General features: G+C 30.6%; 1 protein-coding gene across 2 annotated transcripts in view; it reads right to left on the bottom strand.

Annotated features, from left to right (window-relative positions):
• Positions 1-1,295: 1,295 nt before the first annotated feature.
• The window catches only part of LOC134833940 (uncharacterized), a 50,354-nt gene continuing 30,084 nt past the window's right edge, over positions 1,296-21,565 (bottom strand). The window contains exons 2-12 of one of the 2 annotated variants that reach the window (XM_063848448.1): positions 7,972-8,492; positions 7,699-7,918; positions 7,301-7,550; positions 7,141-7,209; positions 6,365-6,551; positions 5,498-5,638; positions 3,720-5,044; positions 3,372-3,499; positions 2,418-3,313; positions 1,971-2,357; positions 1,296-1,404 (exon numbers count right to left, since the gene is read on the bottom strand). In XM_063848448.1, the coding sequence (XP_063704518.1) occupies positions 1,980-2,357; positions 2,418-3,313; positions 3,372-3,499; positions 3,720-5,044; positions 5,498-5,638; positions 6,365-6,551; positions 7,141-7,209; positions 7,301-7,550; positions 7,699-7,918; positions 7,972-8,492 (4,115 nt within the window). In that variant the 3' untranslated portion in view covers positions 1,296-1,404; positions 1,971-1,979. Of the gene's footprint in view, positions 1,405-1,588; positions 2,358-2,417; positions 3,314-3,371; positions 3,500-3,719; positions 5,045-5,497; positions 5,639-6,364; positions 6,552-7,140; positions 7,210-7,300; positions 7,551-7,698; positions 7,919-7,971; positions 8,493-21,565 lie in introns of those variants that run through there. The other variant, XM_063848447.1, reaches the window with a different exon arrangement.

Here is a 21,565-nt window from a genome sequence, read left to right as displayed (position 1 = left end):
AAGGTATGTGCTTATGCTTTGTATCTTTCAGGATTTAAGATTCTTGTCTGTGTCAGGTGATGAATACATAAATAATATGACTTTTGCTTTTTTTTAATTTATTACTTTTTTTAAGTACAAAAAGAATTATCATTTTATTTTATATTTCACTCCAATGTTTCACGGGTCCAAATTTTTAGTTATTCATTAGTTTCTAATTTTTTAAATATTTTTTTTAATAATATTTTTTTTAAAAAAATTTTGCTCATTTATGTTTTTTTTTGTCTCGTGTACTTTGTACAAGCAAGGCACGTACAATACGTTTTGCCACTCGGTTTTCATCTAACAGTCAAAAAACTCTTCTTCAAATAGGTACTTATTATATTGGTACATTATTTGCCATTCCATTTATTATTGATCAGGTGAAAGGAAAGGATATTTATTCTTCTTATTAAACATATAGAAAAACATGAAACATCTATTTTTAGAAAAAAAAGTTTTTTTTAAAAGATATTTCTGTGTATACAATTTTGAAAGACCTTTATGTTACAAATTTATATAAAAATGAGCTGTCATGTGTTTTGTTTTCTAAAAGTGTTCAAGTCTCTTTAGATTCTCATGTCATTCATTGTCATTATTTATTATCAGTCCTTTTCATTTTCATTTTTTTTTTCAAATCTTGCATTTTCTGTTTATTTTTTTGACACTACTGTTTTTTTTTCATAACATTGTACAAAATAAGAGACATATCTGCTCTAATATATTTTTAATACATCTACATTTCCATCAAAAGCATGTAAATTTAACAACTATTTTCTCGTTCGCATTTAAAATTTTGCTATGTCCGATTAATTTTTTTTTAATTAAATTTTTATAGAAATCGCAGCGCATTGAATGTACTTGATTATTAAATATTAACGATTTTTTATTTTATTTTATTTTTTTTTTATTTTAAGTAAGACCTTAAAATACATGTTAGCAAGCAAATGATAATTATAATTAATTAAAAATGTTAATATTGTATATAATAATTAGTTATTATTTTATTTTAAGGTTCATTTAAAGTTTAATCAGGTACCTGTTGAAAAAAATGGGAAAATTAAAGAATGTGCAAGATTTCTTTTTTTTTATTCATGCCGTATCTCGAGTTCAGATAATTGAACCGAGACCGAAAAAGTTAAACTTAAAAGTTAATATATTAATCAATTAATATTTACGTATGTTTTATTTTTTTTAATTCTCAAAAAGTTTTTGTTCAAACATTTTTTAAGCATGTTTTTGTCTTTTCTTAAAAGTTATCAAAGTTATACATTAGTCACATCGTATATTTTTGTTTAATTCTTATAAATATGTCATTAGTAGCAATAATTATCTTATTTAATCAATTTTTCTATTTTTTTTTAGTTTCATGCAGTTTGCAAGGTACTTTTGAATGATAACATTAAGCAATTCAGACGGTAAATATATATTTTATTTATTTTATGGATTTGTTTTTTTTCTACAAATTAAATTGGTTGGTGGGTTGGTTGGTTTGTAATCTGTTTAGTTTATGACTGATATTAAAAATAAAAATATATATTTTAAAAATGTTTAACTTTGAGCATTAAAAACAATGATAATAATTATTTTTTTTTAAATAATAAATATTTTTATAAAATAGACAAAATAACAATGATTAAAAATTAAGCAAAGTGGAAGCAGGCTTGTATGATCTAAGAATCTGTAATTAAATCTGATTTTTTTATATTTCACAAAAAATTTGTTTTCTTTTAAATTTTTTGGTAGTGTCAAATGAATTTTAATCAAAATTAGAAAATAATAAAATAAAATGAGTTTTTAAATTAATTTTAAATTAATTTAAGAAAATTAAATCAGATTTGTTAAACAAAAGGGAAAAACTTAATTTTTTTTTCCAGATCATCCAAGCCTGAGTGGAAGTTAATGTTCGAGCGATAATGGAAGATGATGTAAAAATAAAATATACATGTTACCGTCATTCATTAACCATTCGGGCCAACAATTGGTTGTCTGTATAGCCATCCATTGGTGTTACTTGATCCAATTGCGGGGCCAGTTAATGGTTTTGTACTCAAATTGCTTGTATTCAGATCGTAACTTAAGTCATCGTGTTGCTGCTGAAAGTTTTTCAAGGTGCTCGTGCTTAGCTTATCATCTATCTTTATCATTACATCTCTATTGTTTAAACTACTATTACTATTGTTATTATTACGTCTATTACTAAAACTATTTGTAGATGTTATTGAGTCGTCGAGAAGTTTCTGTTGACTTGAGTCGAAAATCGATGATGAGTTATTCGGTGAAGAGGGTAGAAAGGCTTCACCATTTGTTGAAATCACGTCGTTTGACGGCTTTGAATACTAAAGAAGAAAAAAAAGTTGTGAGAAAAATTTCAACTTAAATTTTAATTTTTTTTTTACCTGTGGATTTTCCGTTATTCTAAGACTTCCGTTTGTCTTGACGACAATTGGGGCAGATACGGGACTGTAACCATTCGTGACGATCCCATTTGGCTTTATTCCATTTCCATTTGAAACGTTGCCATTCGGTGTAAAGGTCGTTAATTTGGGTGTATCTCCATTTGTTGTCGCCCTCAGTGGTTCAAGTTCATACGAATCTCCGTCTTCGCGTCTTATACTCAATTTCGGCGATTGTTTAAGTATCTTCTCGGCGTTATGCAATGTACGTACATTCTCGCAAACTTCCGTGACATCGGGTCTCGTGTAGTGCTGCACCGTCCCGTTAGCGACAATTGTCGAAATATCATGACTCGCTATGAGAGTTTGCATCTCGTGAATGTCTGCCGTGCAACTGAGCTGATTTTGTCCCAGTGAAGCTGCACCTCCGGCACCAATTCCACTGCCAGGCGGCGATCCATGATTATTATTCGTTGTCTGGTTATTTTGCGGTGTCTTGTTGCAATTACGATTCCGCACAAAGATGTAAATGCAAATGATGATGCAGAAAATTGAGAGGAAAATGCCAAGAGCGATGCCCTTGATGGAGTCATCTGTCGTAAAGTCGTAGGGGAATTCGAAGATGTTGTGTTTCCGCAAGTCGATGAGAATGGGATTGCCTTTGCCAGCCTTGCTGACGGCCCTAATTGACATGTTGAACTTATCGGTGGCACTGGTATTGGGGAACTTGAATTCCAGGGGACCGTTTATCGAAATGTTGCTGGCAAAGTCATCACCGTCCTTTGTCCATTCCACGAGGTAGTACAAAAGGGCTCCGTTTGGATGGGTAGGCGGCTCCCAGTACAGAACAATGCCATCTTCCATCTTGGTGACATTTTGGTGTTGGATGATTCCAGGTACTGAAAATAGGAAAAAAATAAGAAAATTTTTCAAAATTTATTGAAAATTTAATCTTACCATCTTGTTCTGTGGTAACATCCATCACCTCACTCAGGGGTTGCGTGTTGTTGCATCCTCGAATAAAAACTTTGTAAGGTGTGAGAGGTGTTAATTTGTCCACATACTCTTCGGTTACACTTGGGTTTCTGTTGAAATAAAAAAAATATTTAAAAAATTAATTTAAAAAAAAACAAGAGAATTAAAAGCTTTCGTTAAGCCATTCGCATGAAAATATAAGAATAATTGAAAATTTTTTGAAGAAGTTTAAAAAAAAAACTACCACGTTTCTAAACTATTGTTTTTAACGAATCCTTTTAATTTTTCTTTTAATACTTTAAAAACGCGAAAAAAACAACTTAAACTTACATTTTTCGGCAATTCATTGTTCGACCTCCGCGTTGCAAGAAACCCGGTTTCGTATCTTTGTAACAAATTTCCATACAACTGTTCATTATTTCTGTTCCTTCCTCCATCGGACTCCATTCCACTCTCATATTCCGTGCCTGCTTCTCGACAATCCACAATTTTACTTTCAGCGTTGCTTCTTCCAACTCCACCGTCGTCCACGGTACAAATTTCAAGTCTTGCGGAAACAAACTGCCATCGGGTTCTGTCGATCCCAGCACTCGGACAATGATCCTTTGCGAATTAGGAATCAATATTCCCGTGACATTCCCAAAAACTTTCACCTCACTGATCGTGCCTTCGTTGCTGTTCGGATAAATAGCGTTCCTCGTTGCCAGTCGCGATATCTTCATGTACAAATCGCTCTCATGCTCGTCATCATTATTCCACAAAAATCTTTTGCGACGCACTTTTTCGTCACTTTCAATGGGAATTTTCTCCAAACTCGGTCCAAATTCGGAATAAGTCAAGTAATTGTTACTGCCACCAAAATTCGCATACGTTCCGATAATCTCGTGCTTGAACGTCGGTTGATCCATCGTGTCGTTATGCAAAAACTGAATCACCATCGATGTCAAATTCAGCTTCAACGTGTCTGCCCACCAAATGAAAATACTGTTCATGTTCGTCATCGAGGTATATCGCACGGGAATTCCTTGCGTTGCGCATTCCACGAGATCCGACATTCGAGTCAAGGTCATAACAGCGTAATCATTCTTCGAACCACTCGTTTTTGCGTCCTTTCGAATGGTTCCCCGCAAATAAATGCCGTATTTTCGCAATGGTTCCATGTAAGTCGTAATTCGGAAACTCGATTTTGTCATTGGGTCCAAGGGAGGCGGCGATTGCCACGTATAAGGGTCACGAGTGGCAATGTAGTAGTTTATTGTGTTGTACACATCCTTCGATTCGTAAGTAATTATGACACTATTGAAGTCAGCTGGATAGCATTTGACGTTGAGAGGACGTGCTGACAAGTCCTTGTACTGTTGCTTTTTGCGGACCGTCAAATGCGTCGAGGATTTTACTTCTCCATACGGATTGCGGGCGAAACACTCGTAAATGCCTTGATCTTCTGGCTCAACGCAATTAATTTTGAGACTTTTGCCATCGATGCTGGTCACATAATTGTTTTCAAGACGTTTTCCATTGCGATACCAAGTCACGTTGGGTGGAGGATTTCCCGTGGCATTGCAGACAAAAGTGATTTGAGCGGCAACGGAGGTTGTAAAGGAATCCAGTGGCTCGAGAAGAGCAGGAGGACTTGTGACCGTAACATTGAATAACTAAAAATAAAAAATTTAGATTAATTAAATATTCATTAAGGCTGTTCTAATTTTTTTTTTTAAGTTTTTGTCGCTTAAAATAAAATGTTATCAAAAATTACCGTTTTTAATTAGGTATGTCAACTTTTTAATAATTTTCTAAAAAAATATTTTTTAATGTTCGGCAAAAAATTGATATTTTGAACGGATTTTACCTCAAAAAAAAATTTCATCAAATTAATCTGGTCTTTTTTCTTATTTTTTTTTAGGAAATTTAAATTTTTTTTTTCAAATTTCATTTTTTTTTTAATTTTTCGACTATGAAACCGACCTTGAAAATAAATGAAAATTTTTAAGAATTGCCATTTCCTATTGAAAAGTATTTTAAAAAAAACTTTAAAAAATTTAAAAACATTTTTGGGACAAAAACTTCGAAAAAAATTAATTAACTAAAATATGAGTTAAAAAAATTACCTGATAATCCCCACTCGGTGTAGAGCAGTTATAAATTCCTTCATGCTTATCAATCGATGCATTCACGTACTTCAATTCATTCGTAAAGTCGGTTAATTGAATCGGGATGTCGCTACCTTTCGGTGTAAATGACCACGATATCTGAAAGACATAGAAAGAAAATTTAAATAAATTATTTTTTTTAGTGTGAAAAAGTTGTTTGAACAAACTTGATTCGCATTTATTTATTTTTTTTCTTGTTGTTACAGGCGAGCACCCAGAAACAAATTAATTCCAAAGGTAAATAAATAACGTACAATTTTCCTGAGTCTTCTTTCGAATTGAACGTCAGAGACTATTTATTTATTTCTTCGATGGAAAAAGGTGTCAACTTTTTAGCATTAAAAAAAGTCGCAGAGGTCATCGAACGACAAAGAACTCTCTTGAGTTTAAAAAAAAAAAAGAAAAACGAAATGTTTACCCAGCAAATCAGTTGTAATGCAAGTTAAGTATCGTATTTATGGTGTATGTGTTTTTTGTATGGTAAAAGTTTAAACTCGTCGCCAATTTCTTGAACGATAAATAAATTTGTTCATTCGAAAGTAAAAGGAAAACTTTTTTTTTATCAACTTTTCATTTGAATAGGATGACTTTTTCGATTTTTTTAACGAGTTAATGGAGGAAAATCGCTGGTCACCCTTTTTCTTCGGTCAAAGTCATTGCAAAAGAATGAAAGCGAACGAAAAAAAGGTGAAAACATAGATAAGAATGATGAATGAATCGCAGATTTTCGCAGGACGAGCGTTAAAGGAGTTGTAATCGTAAAATCTCGCTTGTTTTGCACCTTATAGAAAGTTATAAAAGTTTTGAAAGAAACCAATCACTCACCTTCTCGGAATAGCTGCCGCAATGCAGACGCAATGTATCGTGTGTTGTCACGGTCAAGTTGCGTGATTGCAGCGAAGGCATGAGACCAAATGTGATAACAGTCGGATCAGATGGTTCCTCGACCTTTAGCACAGTCCAAGCAACTCGTTGACTTTTCTTGGGAATGTACTCGTTGTGGGCTTCGCACCTTTAATTTTAAAAAATAAAAAATTTTAGAAAAAAAATTACTTTAGAACGCCTTTTATGAAACTCAATGATTGGGTCGAAATAAATTTGTATTTCAAAACCATTATAAGACTGTATTAATTTTTTTTTAATTTTTAGGGTTTAAAATTTTGTAAATATTTGTTAATTTTACATTTTTAAGAAAAAAATTTCGAAAATTTGAGTTGAAAATTAAAAAAAATATATGAAAATTCCCTCTTCAAACTGTTTAATTTTAAATTTTTAAAATAATTTTTATTTTTATTTAAATTTTTCTATTGGTTTTGAAAACTTTTCAAATGGTGCAAGGGACAGAACTTCGAAAAAAAAAATTATTTAATTGATTTTTGATAAGAAAATTAGTTTTAAAAAAATCGTTGGTTTTGAAATACAAAGTTAAAAATACAATTTTTCATTTTAAAGCTTTAATTTTGCAATAAAGTTTTTTTTTAAATTGACAACTCGTGCCATGATTGCTGAGAATTAAAAATTAATTTTATTTTTTTTTAAATTTTGACCCTTCTCTTCCGGACCTTATTGAGTTTCATTTGAAGAACCATTGAAAAGCTTACTTGTATCTTCCGGTGTCATTTAAAGTTAACGAAGTGATGAGAAGACTTCCGTTGCTGAGCAAGAAATATCTAAAAAAGAAGAGGTAAATTTATTTAATTGTTCTTTTTAAACTTTACTAATTTCAATTGATTGTCTTCTTAACAAAGACCTTTCACTCGCCTGTTATCTTTCGTAGATGGTGTAAAGCTTGCGGAAGATACAAGCCGAACGCTCGTCGTTGTCGCCACAGTCGTATCTGCTGCTGTTGCGGTGGTAAGTGGTGTCGTTGTCATTGTCGCATCATTCAATTTGTTAAAATACCATGAAAATTTTGCTGCTGGATAACTTTTAAATGGACAATTTAATACAATTGAGCCGCCTCTCATTGCCACAATGTGACTATTATTCGATATCGAATCACGTTCCAACACTTTTTTTTTGTGGAAAAACAACATGAAAAAAAAGTTAAAGACAAGATTAGATGATGGCACACAAATAAAAAGTAGGAGGAAATAACAGTAAAATCGAATGGATTTTAGATTGTTTTCCAATCGGTTTTGTTGCAACACACAACTTACTTGCAACTTTGACGAGGACATTTTTCGACAGCACCGCTCCGATGCCGCACCGCGTTTCGTTCACCATGCAGCGGTACACGCCAGATGTTAAATTTGAATATTGAATGCGGAGTGTCCCGTTGGGACTCAAGCGAAATCCGTTTAATGTTAGAGTGCTATCCGATGTTGTCAGTAGTGGTTCCCCATTTCGATACCAAACGTACTCGAGTTTCGGCAAATCCTAACAAAAAAGTTAATTTAATTTTCGTTGCAAATTCAAAAATTTCCTCATACCTGTGCTCGATTAACGTTCCGCCTGTGACGTCCCCTGCTACCGAACATGCCCAAATCTTCGCCCTCATTATCGTCTTCTTCTTCGTCAAAGTTGTCCACGCTGTCGGCCGCGTGACCGAAGGAGTGTGTCAAATGCTGAATTGCATCGCCGTCTGCCTTCAAGTCGGTAAAATGCGTTCGGATTTGCGGCAATAACCCATCTTGGTAGGTCCGTTGCTGCTGTTGCAGGTAACCGTCTTTGATGCGTTGCTCGCGAGCTGGATCGTAGCCTTTCACCTCTTCCTCGTAATCATCTTCGGCCGCTAAGCGATCAGGATTGTCGGAAAAGTCAAAGGAACTCGACGAGTCACCGCACTGCAAATTACGCAGGTCGTTCTTTTCGAGTTCAACTGTCGCGTGACATTGCAAGTAGACGGGTTTGTTCTTTACGGGCGCAGCGACAACAACATTTGGCGGTTCTACCACAAACCAAATTTGCGGCTTGGGACCTTGTTGGTTCACAAATGCCCGAACAGCATCAACTGAAAAGAGAAAAAAAATAAGAAAAATTAGCAAATCAATTTTTATTAAATTATTAAATTTATATTCATCGCAAAAAAATAATTTCTAATTTTCTGATTGAAAAGTAATGAAAAACGACAGTTTCTTTTAAATTATACAAAAAACTAAATAAATTTTCTTTGATTGAAATTTTAATTGAAAAACAATTTAACAAGTGACTGAAATTATTTTTCTTTAATACATAATATTTAATTTCATATTTAAAAATACTTAAAACAAAAATAAAATTTATTTAATTATTCATTTATTTGTAAAAATTTCCGTCAAATCCAAAAAACTTAAAAAATCGCTAACAAAAATTAATAAAAATTTTTTTTAATGTAAATCCTGGTGAAAAAATGCGAAAATATCAAATTTATTTGCCATACGAACACGCGCAATTTGCCTTTTGATAAACAACTATTTAAAGGTTTTTGATTCGATTTCGTTTGAAGGAACGAACGGAAATCCTTAATTCCAAACTATCATAAATAAAATTTTATTACACTATTATTATCGTCATATTCGGCATATTTGCACATGACCAAAAACTAAAATACATGAAAACTAACAAATTCGCTGGCACATAGCATTTCACTAATAAAAATAGATAAAGCAAAACTAAATTAAATGGATTTTGATGTTTCTAAGCACACAAAAAGAAATTTGTCTTTTATTATGTACATTACGGCCACTCCATGCTACACGAGTTTTATTGCTTTTTATTCGCAAATGTTCTTAATGGTCTTGTTGATCAAAATCTATGCTCAAAATTTCCATTATTATTGACAAACGCACACACACTCGCACGCAATAAATGAGTCTATTAAACTTTCGAGAGATGTAAGGTGGACCAATTCATAAATAAGGCCACTTCAAATTTATTTCGAGATTTTTGGCCCCAAAAAAAAAATTTTTTTTCGGAATGGGAAAAATATTTTAAGAAGAAAATTGAGGTTAAAGTTTTAATTTGGGTAAAAAAATAATAAAAAATTGAAAAAAAAATCTTAACAAATTTATTTTTTTTTAAATATTAAAAAAAACTAATTTATAATATTTTTGATTTTTGTTTTCAAAAAAATTTTGACAGTTATTTTTTTAAAATTCATTTTTTTCAATTTTAATTTAAAAAAATTTTAAATCAATTTTACACAAATATACACAAATATTAATGTAAAAAACTTAAAACAACAAAAATAATTTTTCGATTTTCCCCCAATTTTTTTTTCCCTATTGAAACTTATTAAAAAATTTTTTTGTCCCCTTAAATCAAAAAAAAATCTGCATCGACCTAAATAACATTTTTATTGAAATTCTTGGAGAAATGTTTATTACTTTTCACTACTTGAAGGTCATGCACGTGGAATTTTCTATAAAAGGTTTTTTTTTCAAAGCTGCATGTTCTACGAAGACGGCACTTGAATGTGGGACAGAGTTTTCGGTGAGTTCTCACCATCAAAAGAAAGCACAAAATAGCTTCAAATTTCATCAAATAAACATTTCCAAATAAACAAGCGAGTGTGTGAAAAGAGTAAATAATTGTATCACATTTAGGATACAATTTCAAATGTGTAGATCGCTTACTATAATAATACTATTAACAATGTAAGAAGGTTGCGCGTCGCTTTTTTTATTGGTACGATTATTTTTATTATTTTTCACTACTTTGTCTTAGCCGCATTCGAAATACAAGAAAATCAGTCTTTTTTGGAAGAAAAATATCCTTATCTTATTTTTCTTTCGTAAGAAATGTTTATTTATTTAATTTTATACGAAAAAATATCAACAAAGATTTTTTTATTTATTTTATTTAAACACATGTAAAAATCAAAAAATTGCAGTAAATAATTCAAAAAGCGCTTTTATCTCTGCCAAAAGTAACTTTTTCGCAGTTTTACAAGCACATAATATGATTTGGATGAGATATATCGTTGCTTTTCATTGTTATTATTATTACAATATTTCATTTCTTTTATTATTTTAATAATACTCTTTTTTTTTCGAGATTTTTATTTTATTATTTCAAGTCGCTCCTCTTCTCCTGCCGTTGTCTTTAATTCGCAAAAAAAAATACGCACAATAAAAAATCCTTGTAAGTATTTATTTATTTTTGTTATTATATTATAAAAACATTGTGCATGCATGTTACATACGATAAACATCATCATCAATAAAGTTTTAAACAAACATTGCCATTTAATATCAATAATGCATATTTTTCTTCACTCTTGTTTTTTTTTTCTTGCGTTCCCTCGTTGTTTACTGTTGTCATGAAACACTCACATTATTATTTTTATTAAATTTTTGTAAAATTAAAATAAATTATTTACAAAAAAAAATGTTCATGTCATTCATATATCCTAGTAGTAGTGTGTGTAAAGTAGGGAAGAAGTGGCAGATTTAAAAATGTTTATCATGTTTTCTCCGTGTTTATTCGCCTCTTTGCTCTTACTGCCTTCGTCGTCGTTTCTGTTTGCCGTACCAAAAATCAACAGCAATGTAATAAGTATTAAAAGAATGTCGCTTGTTTCATTTTTAAGCATAAAAATATATTGAAGATGACGAATCGCAAACGATGCTGCGACTTCAAAATAAGAAAAAAAACGTTTTATGTTGCAATTACACGATAAAAAAATAAAAATTACTTAAATTTAGATTAGATATCGTAAAAAACGTTTTAGTATTATGTTTTAAAATGATGATTATTACTCGTTTTTTTACTTTTAGGTGACATATTTCGCAAATCATAATCGAGATCGCGACCACATACAAACAAAATTATGTTGCATCGATCGGGCTGGCGCTGTTTTTGTTGTCTATTTGTTTGTTAATTCATTCAAAAGAGAAAAATAATTGATGACGACCACCCAACTAACAACAACTATGCAACTTTATTTCATTTCATTCATGCAAGAAGAGAAAAAATAAATGTTTATTTATATTTATTGATTGTTATTGCTGCTACAGATATAATAATAATAATAAGTAACTAAACTATATGTTTATAATTTAAATTATTAATAATAAATTATATCTTGTTCCTTTTTTCATTACTATTTTGATTGTTATTTATTTACGAATTAACATTGAATCGACATTTATTTATTTATGTTTATTGAAACATTTTACTCTCGGCCGGAGCTGAAGAAAAACGATGCAGCGAAAGAAAGTTCTATTTTTTTGTGTCATTTACTCCGGATATTCATTTGATACTTTTACTTACTTAAACAATAATTTTTCGTGCGATTTAACATGAATTTTGATATTTAATCCGCATAAAAATTGCCAAATAATAAATACATTGTGCAAATTCTGCTGATACATGCAGGAAAAATCAATGAAAAAAAAAGATAAATTTGGATCGATTTTATTTCTTTTTAGCAAGTGTCAACAACTTACTTGCGATGATGCAAATGTCATTGAATTCGTGATGACGATGTGAAGTGTGTATTTTTATTATTGTTACGTATAGTATACAACAAAAAAATGTATATTTTGTTATTTGATTTATTTGAGATTCGATTTTATTATTATTGTTATCGTTTTGCAGTGTTTCGCACACTTGCGCGTAAATGCCATTTATTTCGTCGCTTTTGGGAATGGCACTTTTCACTTGCTTCATATACTTTTTTTTGACGAGCCCCGAGGAATCGGCAAACCCTAGTTTTCAATAAAAAAAATTCTTAAAAAATGATCAGAGATCACAAATGTCGGGACTTTATTTGCGAATGACATGTCGACATGTCTCCTCTAACATTCACAATGCCGAAAAAAATTGGAATAAGTGCCAATAATATGCACGTACTTTTCCAATCAAGCAATTTTATTCACATACGAGGGAAATCTCCTCGTTGTCGGGATGCCTTTGTGCAAAAGAGATATCATCATCAGAATTGTCGGAACATTTGATTCCAATATTATATGGCTTATTTATGCCTGATTTGGCTATTTATTGATCGTACATTCCAGTTCAATCCGTAGAAACGGTAATAAGAGGCAGAGAGAGAGAGAAAAATGTATAGATAAGAAACTATCGATTTCATTTATGTATTTTTTCTTACTGGCTCTTGCAATTTTTGTTGCCAATTTCTACCTCATTACATTTTTGCTGTTATACACGACATTTCCCGTTCCTCCCAGAATAACGTAATTTTTCTTTTCTGGCAACATCCACTGAGGGACTTTGCTGCGTTGCGTTGTTGGCAACACAACATGCATAAATCCCTTTATGATTCACCGAAAAAACAACGAAAGAGAATTAAAAGCGTTTCGCGAAAAGAAGAGCTTAACCGCATTTCAGTGTATTCTGTTCAGAGTTTTCTTCGATTTTCCAAGAATTTTATGAGTATTTCACGAATTTCAATTTTTTACAGTCCTAAAGAGAATCCCATTAATATATTTAAAAAAATTAAATGTTTCCAATTTCCCTTAACTTTTCCGATTTCCACAAATTTTCCACGTATTTTCCAATTTTATTTTAACGTATTTTAATTTTTCACATTTTTTTTAATTTTTAAAATTTTCCAAGATTTTCCGATTTTCAGAGTTTTTCCAAAAATTCTCACAAGATCACGTCATATATTTGGAAAACTTTTCAAATTATACACCTTATCAGCTATGGTGGCACGACACACGGACGGACGGAGTCAAAGACAGAAGCCCGAATTTTTGAAAAAATATATATGAAATGCGGTGAAAACTACGCGCGCGTTAGATGACTTTGCACCATTTGATGCCTCTTGAGTTTCATGCGTTACACGAGCAACAAAGAGTAATGAAGAAGTGAGTTCAAGAAACGCGCAAACACATCTATTGATGAGAGTTTATTAGGTTCGCAAGATACTAAAATGTTAGAACAAACTTTCGTACATTAGAATTTGCATGTAAATTGATAGCACTTTCATCTCGTTGTTTCAAAGGTAAAACTTTTTTCTTTTTTTTTTCTTTCGTGAGATAAAAAAGAATGTTTAATTCATTTGTTCGTTTTGCTGAGTGTGGAGGACGAGATTTTCATTTAAAAGAATGTTTCAAAGGAATTCGACAAAAATAAAAGTTTATGATGAAAAAAAAAGTCAAATTATTAATTGCTGTACCTAATGATATAATTGGGGTATGAAATATGTTCTACCATTTGACTTCTGTCTAATGATTGTAGGCTTGACTTGTGGTCTACATATATATTTTTTTTTCAATGGACTATGTAGTTGACTAATGAATAGAGGATAATTAATAATGTTGATCTAATCGAGCCAACTTTTTGAAGTTTATTTATTACACTCAGTCCCATTGCCACGAAAAGTGTTTGAAAAATATTTTTCTGGTTCGTTTCTTGCCTGCGCTTTCTGTCTCTTGATTAATGATGTGTGCCATAGTTATTACTTCACACTTGTCTTGTTGTTTTTTTTTATCACTCTTTCTTTTTCATTGTCTATTTTTACCGCATTTGGAAGAAAAAATGCGGTTTTACCCTGGGAGTGACGATGAGGGTCACGTGGTTTAAAATTATTCAAGTCTAAAATTTTTTAGGTCACGTGGTCAAAAATTATTAAAGTCACGTGGTTTGAAAATTTTTCTCAAGTCACGTGTTTTAAAAATTATTTAGGTCACGTGGTTTAAAATTTTTCTTAGGATACGTGGTTTCAATATTAATAAAGCAACACAGTCTGAAAAATTCTCTCAGGGCAAGTGGTTCAAAAGTTGAAAAACCACGTGGTTAACAAAATATTTTTTATACAAAATTTTCATCTCGATTTTAATTTTAAAAAATGAAAATACGCTAAAAACCACATGGCTAAGAGTTTTAACAAAATCTATTATTTAACAAAATCAAAAATACGATAACATCTTTGGTTGTTCTTAAAATGGCAACTTTATCTATTTTTCTAGAACAACCTTCAAAATCTCTAAGGCGTGAAATCCTGCGTAAAAAATCGTGTGAAAAATGGACAAATACAGAGAAAATTATCAACAAAAAACATGAACATGAAAAAAATCAGTTTACAAATACATTGTAACGATTGATCCGCCACCAAGGATAAAAATAAAAACAAACATCGCGTAATTTAAATAACACACAAAAAAAAAGTAATCAAATGAAGGCCACCAGAATACAAACTTATTATTATTGAAAACATGTCTTTGAAATACATGCATTAACACAAACAAAAAATCCATAAGCACGCATATGCTAAAAAGAATAAAATAACTGCAAAAATGAATTTTGCAAATAAAAATGTTGTTATTAATAATTTTTACATGAATGATGATCGAATGCTCTTGTCATGCCGGCCGTATTCGTACGGATTTTCGTTTAACATTTTTTTGATTTAATAATTCAATAAATAAAATTTTAATAAATCCGACCATGTTTCCAATTCAGGAATATTTCAACATCAATAAAGTAAATACTAAAAATAAAATAATATTAAAGTCGTAAGAACTTTATTGCGAGCGTATTTAAAGTTATCGTGATCTAAAATAATTTAAAATCAAACATTATTTTTGAAAAAGACCCAAAAAGGAGCGTTTTTATTTCGTAAAATCATATTTTTAAATTAAGGTTTTTAAATTTGATTTTATTAATGCTACCAATATTTTATTTGTGTTGTATTGCACGCAGAATCATACCAAAAATTTCTTTATTTTATTACTTATTTTTATCTTTAACACCCTCATTTATTACCGAAATTCAAATTTAATTGGATTTGCAGGTTTTTTATTCCAGGCAAATTATTACATCTGCGGTAGTTCGAGCAAATCACCTTTCATGGCAACAGAAAATATTGATGCTGCTCCTCTTATAATTGAATAATTGTCATGAGATTTAGCACACACCGAGACAAAAAAAAAAGTAAAAATATGAGGGGATTAACAAAAATTGTCTTCTTCACTTGTGTGTGAATAATAAATAAATAAAATAACCATAAAGTGTCAACATTAATGACACATTAAAGCGATAAAAAAGACGGTGTTACAATAAAAGTTATTGCGAAAGACGAGAAATAATGTTATCGTGCGGCCTTATTGATCCGCGAACGATTTCCAAAGAACTTTATTTTCGTTGAATTTATACATTTTAAAATATCGAAGGAAAAACTCTGTGGTTATTTATTACTAAAAATATACATAAGATATACAAAACGGATGTAAATAACAAAAAGTGAAGAATAATATTTTTACAGTGATGATTAGTCATGATGGCCATTAAGAAAACATAACAAACGAGAAAATTTTAAGAGGATGACTTTTAAACGGAGAGTTCATGAACTATAAACATTATTTCATTGATTTTATTACCAAAAAGTTTATTTACAAGATAAATTTTATACGAAAACACACACACACGTCGTATAATGAATAAATTTTCAAACAAACATCTCCAAACCACATGTACACACGAACGAACAGCATGCCAAGCTAAAGTGTAGTGCAAATTAAATACTTGTTGAGGTAGGTTCAATTTTTTTTTGTTTTTTTTTACACTTTTTTATGTGTGAGTGAGTGTGTGTGTTTTCTCTTGAAGTTTAATGTTTGTGCAAAGTTTGTATATTAATGATGCATAAAAATTCAGATAGAGTAAAAAAAACAACCCACGAGGCACACAGAGCAAATTCGACGAACACGAAGAAATGTTAGAGAGGGTACAAGTGAAACTGAAAATTCAAGAAAATTTGTTTGGGGAAATAAATTAATTAATTTTCAAAAATTAATATTTCTAGTGCATGATAAACATTCAAAAATTACTTGAAGGTCGTTGATTCGAATTGGTAAAAATATTACTAGGGTAACCCGTGAACTTTGTTCCACCCCATTGAAGATTTTACAGAAATATTTTTACAAAAGCAAAAATTGACCACAAAATTATGCAATCAACACTGAAATATAAAATGTGATATGGTATCATTACCTTACTCTTAAAAGCCATACATATTTAGGATTTTTTTTAATTTTCCACGAGCATTGTCGTTGCTATATCCTTGTTACATTTTTTTTACTAAACCTTCTCTTAATTAAATTTGACAAATTTCGGAAAACCTCAAAGAGATTCTTAAAACATAATTCGATTTACTTCATTTCTAAATTTGTATGAAATATTTTTTGTTTTTTTTTTTAACTTAAAATCCTGCTTTCAGAATTTTTGGGGTATTTTTTAGGTTTAGTTAAAAGAAGGCTCAGAAACAGAAAAATTATACCAATTTGTGGAAAGATACGTGAAAAATAGCCCTAATGAAGTGTAAAATTCATTGCATACCTTAAAATATTGTTTTCGACTTATTTATCGATTTATTGCATAGTTTGGGGGTAAAAATAAAATAAAAACAATATTGAAAAAATATTAAAAATTAAGTTAAGTTACCTAAAAAAAACTTTGGGTTTTTTAAAATATTTTTTAAATATCTTTAAAAAAACAAAAAAATAGTCCGGAAAAAATTGATGGATGTAACGAAGTTTACGGGTAACTCTAGTTTTAAACAAATATACAGATAAAGCAAAAATATGAATGGGTTTCAACTGTTTCCTCTCTACTTAGTCCTCATTACTTTTACCATTCATAAAACAATATTTTTTCAACTTTTTACCATCATCATCATTATATTGTGTGCAGCACTCTACATTTTATCATCATTCATTTTTTACGTTATTTCAAACGAAACCAACACTCATTACCATCAAACAATGTGAGGAAACAAGGAGAAACGATGACGACGACGAAGAGAAGAAATGCATGATTCATAAATTCTGACAGTTTCTTTTTTTACAACAACAACGTTGCTGATGATGATGGTTTGTGAAAACAAAGTGTTTTTTTGTGAAGCATTCAATTATTGCAAACTTTATCTTGCATCTTGTGCATCATCCACGAACCCACAATATAATTTATGTGCACCTTTTGTTAATATATTTGCAATAATTGAATTTGCATGAACACACTTTTTTTTTTCGTCTTCTTTCATCAGCAGCAGCATCATCATCATCATCGATATTGTTTACAAAAGAAACGCGCTAATTGAATCGGTTCGGAAACAAAGAAATTGCTTCATTTAATGGATTTATTTTATTTTTTTGACCCAATTATCCTTGAATATCCATGACGTGACTGATTTTTTCATCGACTATCGACAAATCCTTAATCCGATTCACGAAATTGTTATCGCCACCGCCGCCCATGGCAATAAGGTCATCATTCTTGTACAAAGCTAGGTCGCGACATGAGTTTTCCTTGCTTGTGCTCGCCGAGTTGTCTTGGTAATTGAATAACTTTTCGATTTGATATTCAATCAAGGAATCGTATTCCGAGCCACTGGATGTGCGACGTAACATTACGAAAGATTTTTCCGCTTTGACTTTTTTGACGCGTCGAAGATCCGGCATCGAAGATGTTAGTTTCCGCTTATCATTGCGCGGAATATCGCACAGATCCAAAAATATTTTCTCTTGAGACATTTTTCAAGTGAGCAGAAATTTGACTGAATTGTAAAGGACTACTGTGGCAGCAAGTAATTTTGTCAGCTGTAATAACAGTCTGGTTGTTTGTGTTTGTATGATAAATGAAAACATAAACTTAAATATTATAATTAATGACATATTTACATTTGTTATTATTAAAATGCAAGATAAATTACTGGCACAGAGTGCGAGACAGATCCAGGGGAGTTCACAAACAAGAGCAAGCATATATTTTAGCATTTTTACAGCAAAAAAAAACCAAAAGTCAGCCAACAACCTACACAAGTTTGTGATATTTTGTTGCACTTTTGGTCGCTCATGAGTCTATATGAGCAACTTGTCTAGTCAGATAATTGCATGCGTATTCAAAAAAACAAACACACTCACACACTTTTGTAACTATTGCAAAACTAGACGCAAATTGAGGCTCATAGGCATGCATGTGGCGTTTTGCATAAAATTCTGTGTAAGTTAAAACTGGTGCATGCCAGTTATTATTTGCATAATTTTCGATATTACATGGAGGAGTTGACGTCAAAGAGTAACCAATTTTTCATTTTTATTCGTTTTACTTGGCTATTAAAAGGTTTAATTAAATTCAATCTGTTGTAATTGTTTATTTTTGAAAATTCTTTAAAATTTTCAGTAATTTAATTTGTTTTTTAAAAAATTCAAAAAATTAATCCATTTTTAATAAATTTCTATCAAAAATTATGACGTAATGTATTACAAATTTATTTTATTTTAGAATATTTTCAATGTCGATTTCCAGTCAATTCAATACAAATTAAAAAACAGAAGACGAATTCCACATTAAATTAACTTTTTAATAAATTAAATTAAAATTTTCGTTTTTTTTAATTCTTTCACTTCTTTTCTTTCGTGTTTTTTAGCCATGACTTCGCAAAAAAAAAAAATTTAGTAGAAGCATAAGAGTGGGCTTGTCATGGCTTTTTGAAAAATGGAAGAAAAAAACTCTTCATAAGATGAAATTTTCAGTTTTTTAATTTTGGAGGTCACCGAAAAACTTTTTCCAAATTAAATTGTTTTGGTATCTTGGTATCTTGGAAAATTGGTATCTTGGAGAATAGAAAAAAATAATCTGGGGACATTTGAACTTTAAAATTGCCAACTTCAATGAACGCGTTTTTGAAAATTGTTTTCTAAAAATTTTCTAAATTTTCCGAGAAAAGCGATTTTTTTGCTTCCTTTCAACAAGCTCAAATAAATGTTTCTTTCAAGTAGGCTAAAAAACTATAATTTCTTCCGAAAATGGGAAAAATCTGTTGAAAGTAGTTTCATTGAAATCGGACGACATCGTTTTTTGAGCTTCGTAGATGTGGAATTCGTCACTCAGCAAAAAAAAAAAAAATAAATTTATCTCCTTATTTTGCATATCTGTGTCAAATTTTCTGTCAAGAGTTTCGAAACGAAAATGGCAATAAAGGTAATAATAATAATCGATTAAGTTACAATTTATTTCTCTCTCATTATTATTATTATTACATTACTTATGTCATTTAAAAATTTGTTACATGCAAAAATTTAATATTGAGGATAAAATGCGCCTAATGATGGTTGTTCATTGAATTTTATTTCAAAATAAGGTGTGTACTTAAGATTATTATTAATAATGAGCGATTGATTTTAATGGTCGTCATGCTGCCTGCCATTCAAGTGAGTCAGTGCGTTTCTCCTAGAAACGTTCCTCAAGTGTTTTTTCGTGGAAGGTTCGAGAAACGTTCCACCGACTTCCTTGAACTTTTGCTCGATCAATTTCCTCGCGTGCAAGGGTAAGAGTCATCTATTTTGATATATAAAACGTCCCATTAGGATGAGAAAAATGTGAAAGAGAATGACATAAAATTGCCATAAATCTTTTCTGTTGTTGTTGTAAAAAGTCTTTTTTGTAGGTTGGGACGGCAAGAAGGTGATGTCCCCTCAGCAGACGATGTCAACGAAAATCTTGTTACAGTTTGGACAAACGACAACGAGTGCTTTGAATATAATTGAATCCTTATTTTGGATAAATAAATATAAAATATCGAACGTCACCCATAAAATTGACACACAAAAGAAAAGATGAAAATATCGTAAACAAGGTCAAACAACATCAGGAAGTCGTTCAAGTATAACAGACTTTTCCATGGTGACTTTTGTATATATTTTATTGTGAGAACTCAACACATATATTTTATTATATTGTACTAAATATGAACGATGTGAAAAAATAGGAAAATCGAGAAAAACAATATGGTATCATGTTTCGTGTGTATGTTTTCAGGCCTCCTTCGGCACACACACGTGTTAATTTCGCGACATTTAATATCCATCAAAAGATTTTGATAGACACAAAAAAATTCGAAATTTCTGTCCTACTTCTGCTTATTATCAACACGTCAAGCTCGCGAGCGGAAAAAAATGAAAAATATAATTTGTAAAGGAATTTTTTGACATTTTATTAGAGCAGATTTTGCCTTGAAACACTCTTTGTAATGATTTTTGACACCGACACAAGTCCTCGGAGAAATGTTTACGGGCACCTACACGAAACTTTTTTGTTAAAAATAAAATAATTTCCGCCAATAAACAAATTTGCAAATAACATTCTTCGATATTTGACAATAAAAAAAATTTCGCGTGTTTCAGATGGTTTCTTAGACAACCATGTAAGCACGAAAAACTTTAATTCCAAGTTAATTTTTAATATAAGGACAATTTTTATATGGCTTTAAAATTACTTTTCGAAATTGGAAAAATAAATTCTTTGATAGAAATTTTTTGCCGGAAATTTCGATTGAAACTTGCTCTTAGCTAACATTTTTTTTCTTTAATCTTTTTGATGGAAATCTTTCAATATGTCATCAATTACAAAAGGAAATGTTCTACGTCGTTATAATTCATAAAACAATTTTTTTAGTTCTCTTATAAATTGCTCCTGTGCACGTGTTATGTAAGTTGCTTGGCAATGTCTTTTAATTAACACAGCAAGTAACAAGATAAAAGAAGTGTAAATTGATATAATGGCAAGAATTTGGTTTCGCAAAATTTCATAAAATATCTTTGTAATTGTCAGAAATTGAAGAAAAAACTTTTTTTTATAAATATAAAATAAAAAAAAAACTTCCATTTGTGCTTGGAGCACTTTTTGCTCCGGAATCTTTGTACTTCACCGGAATTGTAACAGAAACATAGGAAACAAGAAAAATAATAGAGACAATGTTTCAAGAATAAAATTGAATGTGCGGTCTCGCATACAAATAGCAAGAGGAATAAAACGAATGATGTCACAAATCAAAAGGTTATGAAGTGACTTGAGCCAATCGTGACGGTCATAAAACATAACAACTCAATTGAAAACTATTACAACAATAAAAATATTACAAGTCCCTTTTTTTGCTTGTATTGTCGTTCATTTTCTTGACTTTTTTTTTCTCTGGGCTGTCATGGATGTGAAAAAAGATAAAATAATTTTTTGTAGAGAAAAAGGATTGAAAATATACTTTTTTATGTTATTGATTTTCGTTAAAAATAAATTTCCTATTAAAGTAGAAAGAGAGAGAAACAAGTTATCCCTTCTTATAAATCCCTTAATTTTTGTACAATT

Source organism: Culicoides brevitarsis, chromosome 3 (assembly GCF_036172545.1).
Source record: "Culicoides brevitarsis isolate CSIRO-B50_1 chromosome 3, AGI_CSIRO_Cbre_v1, whole genome shotgun sequence".
NCBI lineage: Eukaryota > Metazoa > Arthropoda > Insecta > Diptera > Ceratopogonidae > Culicoides > Culicoides brevitarsis.
This window is presented reverse-complemented; position numbering and strand designations above follow the sequence as displayed.